Genomic DNA, 7,346 nt, shown 5'->3' on the forward strand with positions numbered 1-7,346 from the left:
TTACAAGGCTTGAATGAATCAAATACAATTTTCTTTAATTAAAAACATTAAAGACAAAGTTACTCATGAAATTCCTTCAACAATCTGATGTTCCACGACCGCTTAATGTTACCCCCTTGAGGCGTCTGCAACCTATAGGTCCTAGAAACTCCAGCCTCCACCACAGTGTATGGTCCCTCCCAGTTAGGTCCCAGCTTCCCATCGGTCTCCTTCCTGGTGGCTGGGGTCACCCTCCGAAGTACCCCATCGCCCACCATAAACTTCTGCGGCTTCACCCGCTTGTTATACTATCTCTGTAACCTCCGGTGGTACTCTTCCATTCTAATGTGCGCGGTGTCTCTCCTTTACTCTGTAAGGTTCAGTTCCCCAGCCAAGACTTTCTCATTAACCCCCGCGTCCGCAGCCTTGGTTCTAGTCGTTGACGCCATCATTTCCACTGCAATCACTGCCTCTACCCCATAGGCCATAGCGAATGGGGATTCCCTTGTAGATGTCCGCGGTGTTGTGTGGTAAGCCCACAGAACATGGTATAACTCATCTGCCCAACACCCCTTGCGTTCCTCCAGCTTTTTCTTCAGGTTATCCATGATAACTTTGTTTGAAGACTCTGCCTGTCAATTCCCCTCTAGATTGTAAAGGGCTGAGAAACCTTGCTTCACCTTGAAGGCTTAGAGGAAGGCTCTCACTTTTCCCACTGTGAACTGGGTCCCGTTGTCTACAACGATGGTGTGCAGTAGTCTAAATCTGAATATTATATTCTCCTACAAGAATTTTCTCACCTGTTCCTCCTTCACTTGTTGCAGAGCCACCACCTCAACCCATTTAGTAAAATAGTCAGTCATGGCTAACATAAACCTCCTTTTCCCGCTAGCCATAGGCAGAGGTCCGACGACATCCAACGCCCACATAGAGAATGACCATGGGATAAAGACCTTGTGCAACGATTCTGCGGGCGCGTGTATTAGCGGCATAAAGATCTGGCATTTCTGGCATTTGTTGGCATACTCGATTGCATCTCTCTTCATGTGTGGGCAAAAGTAACCCTGTGATAGCAGTCGGTGAGCGGTTATCCTTCCAGCTAAGTGGCCTCCACAATCTACTTCATGTACCTCACCCAACACCTCTTGCACCTTCTGTGGTCCCAGGCACTTAAGGAGCAGCCCACTGACACTCCATCGATATAACTCTCAATCCAGCAGAACGTATCTCTGGGACCTCTGTGATAGGGTTATATACTAAAAGCATTACTTTTGTATTAACTCTAATTCTTTATATTTTGAATGAGAATCATATGGGCAAATGTTATGCATATTATATATGTTATTAGTTATATGCATGTGTCTAATACTTTATGTTGTAGATGATATGGTGTGAACACAAAAAGATCATATCATCAGTACCTTATAAAGTATAAGTAATCGTTCACAACCTAGATGGATTTGGACAAACCATTAGTACGGTTGTAGTGTAATATGGTATTAGTCTATCTTGACTATATGATTACACTAGTACACTTTGTGTGTATTGAACAGGATCAAGTGAGGTTGTTTTTCTTTATACTGACTGTATAAGAGAACAAACGCCTCTGTTATTATGGATGGTTGTCCTCCTAATCTGGATATAATAACGGGCACTTTCATGCATTGTACATTGCTTTAAATCATCAATGAGTGAGATTTATTTGTTAATCAACAAACTCGATGGATTGGGTAATGACATTGTATATAAGGTGTGCTGTTGATTATAGAAGGAATTCGTGTCCTGCAAGAAGTCAGGTTGATGATGTCCCCTTGAGGAACTCAAAAAGATTGTCATGTAAACCCTGCAGGTGGATTTATTCCGACATGACAATGAGGTTGAGTGGTACTACTCAAGGACATAAGAAGTTAATTAATGTAGTTGTCAGTAACTTGACTTAATCAACGGACATTCGATATCTTAAACACGGGGAGATCAACGAGCATATAATATGGAGCCCATAAACGCTGACACATAATTTGGGATTAGGGCGGTAGTGCAACAATGACTTTTAGTGGAATAAGCCATTTGTTGACGGACTTGGGCCGTGTGTTCGGGGCGAACATGGGAAGCCCAAGCCTGTCAGGAGGCCCAACCCTAATTTCTCCTCATGGTCCCTGTTGTAGCCTATAAATAGAATACTCTTTCTCTCTGGCCGAAATTAACCTATTCACTATTCACTGGATTAGAAAAAAAGGCAAGGAAAGATAGATCTAAAATTGGATCTAGCTTCGTGAGAAAGAAGGGGATTGGTAGATCGTTGCCCACACAACGTCCAATTTGTTCTAAAGGAATACAACTGAAGATCAAGGGGTTGATTTTGGATTTGATAAAGCTTGGATTCTTAGAGTTATCTAAACCGGATCTAAAAGGTATGTTCTCTATCCAAATCGTGAGAACCCATTGATTCCGCTGCGCGTGGTTCTCGCAGTTTGTAGAAATATTGATTCTGAAAATAACGGTTCCTACACTCTACTCCATTCTCCTCCTTTCCCACTTGTCATCTATTTTTATCCCCAAAAGGTATCCCTTGATAGGTTCCATCCACCCCTGCTCATGCTCTGTAGTCAGGCACACCCCCGTTTCCTCCGCGGTGCTTGGTTTGCTTAGCACCCTGACTTCAATGGACCTACCTTCTGTTCCCGGGAGTACGGTGGCCACATACGCCAAGGCGTCGGCGTGTCTATTCTCTCCCCTACCTAGGTGGGCAAAACTGACTTTCTCAAATTCTCCTGCCTTTCTCCGCAATACCTTTAGATACCTTGCCATCCTAGGGCACCACGCCACAAATCCTACATTGACTTGACATATTACCAAATTCGAATCAAAAGTATACTGTCAGTACACACACACCTAAGTCCTTAGCCAAATCCAAACCTCCTATCACTGCCTCATATTCAGACTTGTTGTTCGAAACTGGGAAGCCCAATCTCATCGACAACTCTAGGCGAGTATTCTCTGGGGTGGCCAGCACCACCCCAATGCCATTACCTGCGTCGGTAGCAGACCCATCTTTAAAGACTCTCCATCCATTCTGCATGTCCCAAGGGTCCAAGGGGTCGTGGTTTTGGTCTGCCTCTGGTTCCATGATCATCTCTTCCCCCCAGGTGGGGTCCTTGGCCAAAAACTCAGCCAGAAATTCCGCCATCACCTGGGCCTTCTCCGTAGTCCTGGCTTGGTACTCAATGTCATATGAACTGAGCAGCACATCCCATTTCAACGTTCTCCCTGATTTTTCTGCCTTCAGTGCCTGCTTCAGTGGCAAGTTGGTCACCACCACCACCAAATGAGCATCGAAGTAAGGTTTCAACTTGAGTGCAGAGAAGATCAGAGCCAAGGCATACTTTTCAATCCTACTATATCTCGTCTCAGTGTCCAACATTATTTTACTCTTCCTTGCCCACCATCCTTATCAACACTGAACTAATTGCACACTCTGATACCCCCAGGTATAAATACAGCTTCTCTCCCTGCCTTGGCCACGACAGGATCGGGGCTTTGCCTAAATATTCTTTCAATTCCTGAAAAGCCCTTTCACATGCCTCAGTCCACTAGAAGTCAGTCGTCTTCCTTAATAGTAGCTACAAGGGTCGGCACTTATCCGATGACTTAGATATGAACCTATTGAGTGTCGTGACCCTACCAGCCAGCCTCTGAACCTCCTTCACATTCTACGGAGATGGCATTTCCAACAAGGCTCTAATCTGGTCTGGGTTCGCCTCTAGGCCACAATACGTGACTATATACCCCAGGAACTTTCCGGATGTCACCCCAAATGTACATTTCTCTGGGTTCAACATCATCTTGTGTTTCCGCAGTATAGAGAACATCTCTTTCAGGCCCTCCAAATGCTCCTCTTCAGGCATACTCTTTTCTACCATGTCATCTATATAGATCTCCATTTTCTTTCTGATTTTAGTCTCGAACATCTTTTCCCCCACTCGCTGAAATATTGCCCCCGCATTCTTTAGTCCAAAAGGCATTCTGGTGTAACAGTACGTTCCTCCTTCCACTATGAACGTTGTCTTTTCCCGGTCTGGGTCGTACATCACCACCTGATTGTAGCCCATGGATGCGTCCTTGAATGAAAAAAACTTATACTCCATTGTTCGGTCCACCAACTCATCTATCCGCGGTATCGGGTAACAATCCTTTGGACACTCCTTGTTGACGTCCGTGAAGTCCACGCACATTCTCACTTTCCCATTCTTTTTTGGTACCGCTACTACGTTCGATAGCCATTCAGTAAACTGGCATTCGCGGATGATCCCAGCATCTTTCAACTTCTTCACCTCCTCTCGAATTCCCTGTGCATACTGAGGCTTCATACTCCTCATTTTCTATTGGACTGGGCATGCACCCTCCCGCATATGCAACCTGTGACATGAAAACTCTAGATCCAAACCCGCCAAGTCCTCGATCGTCCTTGCAAATACATCGCTATTCTCAGTCAACAAGGCCACTAATTTCCTATTCCAATCCTCTGACAAACTTGTCCCTATGTTCACAAACTTCTCCTCCTCTGCTACCCCGATGTTCACGACCTCAATCACGTCCATTGTCTTGCTCCCGACAAGCGGCCTCTTCTCTCCGGCCGCGATCTGTAATTGCTATGCCAGCGTGTCCCCTATCTCTGGAGCCTCTTTATTAGGCGCGTGGCTAAGAGCCTTTGCTGTCACCTGGTGGATGTTCTGTGCCACGATCTGGTCTCCCCTTATCTCGTATATCCCTCTGTTTGTCGGGAAACGGATCACTTTGTAATAAGTAGACGGGACCGCCTTCATCTCATGAATCCATTTCCTTCCAAGGATCGCGTTATATTGTGAGTTAGTATCCACTACTAGGAATCGGGTGAAGGTGGTCACTGGCCCCGTGGTCACCGGCAGCACTAGTTCCCCTAATGGCTCAGTCATGCTGCTGTTGAACCCGAACAAGTTGGTCTGAGGGGGCTTCATCTGCTTCTTTTCTCTGCCCATTTCTTCCATCGCTCTCTGAAATAGCAAATCCACTGAACTCCCACAGTTTATCAGCACCCTTTTCACCATGTAATTCCCCATAGCTATGGTAATCACCAGCGCATCCTCATGAGGCTCGCTTACCGACTATAGATCCTTTAGAGTGAACTCGATCCTATCATTCCCTTTGACACCTCCTAGAACTGGTCGCGGACTACTCACCACTTCATTCACTTGCTGTAGACTGGCCGTCCTCCTCACCTTATCTCTGTGGGCGTTCCCTCCTAGCATTTCTCCAATGAAAATAACATTTATCCTGCCCAAGATTCGGGCCGCGACAGGAGCCCTTTCGATTGGCTGCACTTCCTTGACATGCTCCTTCAGCTGTCCTCTCCCAATCATTATTTCTACTAACCATTGTAAAGCAAAGCACTCATTGGTAGCATGATTTCTGACCTGATGATATGCACATAACGGCTTTCCCTCTATCTCCTTAGGCGAGCTCTACGGTTCTTCATAGTGCCACTGTCCCTTGATCAGCGGCAAGATTTCCTCCAACGACTTGTTCAATGGAGTTAAGTTTATTTCGCGGTAAGGCTTTCTCTCCCTGTACTCCCTTCGTGCTTGGTCTCAGCCTCTCTCTGCTCTATGTGTCTCCCCCTTGTAATTACCTCCATCTCTTGCCGCAGCTCTTTCCCCGTCTCTCCAGTCCTCTACTCCCATGGCATGCACTGACTTGTCGGCCTTCCTGTGTTCCTTACTGGTTCTCTATAAAATGTCCTCGTACCGGATGGATTTATCTACCTTCAGGTACAAAGCATGCAAGGTGGTCACTTCGATCTTAGATACTAATTCATGCACCCAGGTTCCCTGTTTCAACCCATGCTGGAATGTTATGACCATGGTACGCTCATCCAAATTTTCTACCTTTAGCGTCTCTTCCTTAAATCTGCACAGGAAGTTTCTGAGTGTCTCGGCAGACTTCTGCTTGACATTAAAGAGATCGGCTACATAAACTACCTTCTTCTTCTGATGGATGAAGTGATTCACAAAAGCTTGTTCCAATTCCTCGAACCTTTGTATACTCCGCGACGCCAACCGATAATACTAGTCGGATGCTCCCCTTTTCAGACTGGCAAGGAACATCATGCAACGGAGTCTGTCATACTTCGCCTCTTGCCACAGCGGCATCTACTACCTGAAGTGATGCAAGTGGTCATCCGGATCTCCTTTTCCATCGTACCTTTCAAACCGTGGTTGCGTGAACCTCTTGGGTACCTCAGAATTTTAGACCGAGTCAGCGAGTGGATTCTAATTTAGGTTTTCTACCACCTTTTTAGCTGCGTCCTGGTTCTCCTTTTCCACTGCGTGGTTAGCCTCTCTGTCTCTTTCGATCATCGCCTGCACCATTTCCATGGTAATGCCTCCTGTATGGTTCGCCCAGTTGCCTGAGGAAGTTCCTCACTTTGCACTTCCACTTCACTACCCGTCGGTACTGCTGTTTTCGCTCCCCCCTGAGTGTCTTCTCTTTCTCTCCTCAACTCATCATTCTCTTCCCTAAGCCTAGCTACCTCCTCCTGAAGCAACCTAGTCGCCTCAACCACTGAATCTTCAACCTCCTCTTCCTCCACCTTTATGTTTTCCACACTCGTCGTTTCATTTGGAACGGTCTCCTCCCTCCTCGGTCTCCCTCTACCTCAACCTCTCCCTGTTCCTCTACCTCTTTCTCTTTTAGCTGGAGCCATGTTCAGCAAATTTCCCTTCTTCTCAAGTCGTGGACCTACCTCTGCCCCACAGACGGCGCCAAATGTATGATCAGAAATTGCTACTATTAAGACCCTAAGTCTTGGTTCCTTTTCGTTTTCCCTCTCTCTCTTTTTCTTCCTCCTCTTCTTTTTCCTCTCAGTAATCCAGATAGGGGTTGATACAGGTAACATAAGCCAATTTCATCTCATGATCCTGTGTACCAAAATATTACTATGTGTATTAATTTTTGTTAGGTAAGAGCTTTTTATCTCTTTCTTTGTTCTCTTTCTTTCCCGGATAGGACTGTTTCGATCATTTTCTTCAAGCATACTCTTTTCTCTAATTCTATGGTGAATACCACTAGCACTCCTACTAGTAACTCTGACAATGCTACTCCTACTTCTTGGAGTGCTCTTTTTCATGGGTCTGGTGCGTCAACTTCCCTCACCACTCTCAAAATCGTCTCACCATTGATCAATGATGAGGTTGCATTGGTCCCAGATGATTTGGTTAACCAGGGAATCAAATAATGGAAAGACTACCTTGTTGGTTATTTCCTTGATAAGAGATTATCATTCCCTTTTGTTAAAGATTTCCTGACAAAAACATGGAAACTTAAGGTGAGTT

General features: G+C 45.6%; 2 protein-coding genes across 2 annotated transcripts; both read right to left on the reverse strand.

Annotated features, from left to right (window-relative positions):
- Positions 1-2,842: 2,842 nt before the first annotated feature.
- LOC147496965 (uncharacterized) lies at positions 2,843-3,400 on the reverse strand. Its single transcript, XM_086562713.1, has one exon. It carries the CDS (start codon positions 3,398-3,400, stop codon positions 2,843-2,845), a length of 558 nt encoding a protein of 185 aa, XP_086418839.1.
- A 1,228-nt stretch (positions 3,401-4,628) lies between these two features.
- On the reverse strand, positions 4,629-5,075 carry LOC147496966 (uncharacterized). Its single transcript, XM_086562714.1, has one exon. It carries the CDS (start codon positions 5,073-5,075, stop codon positions 4,629-4,631), a length of 447 nt encoding a protein of 148 aa, XP_086418840.1.
- Positions 5,076-7,346: the final 2,271 nt, after the last annotated feature.

This window comes from Coptis chinensis, chromosome 5 (genome assembly GCF_015680905.1).
Source record: "Coptis chinensis isolate HL-2020 chromosome 5, ASM1568090v1, whole genome shotgun sequence".
NCBI classification, from domain to species: domain Eukaryota; kingdom Viridiplantae; phylum Streptophyta; class Magnoliopsida; order Ranunculales; family Ranunculaceae; genus Coptis; species Coptis chinensis.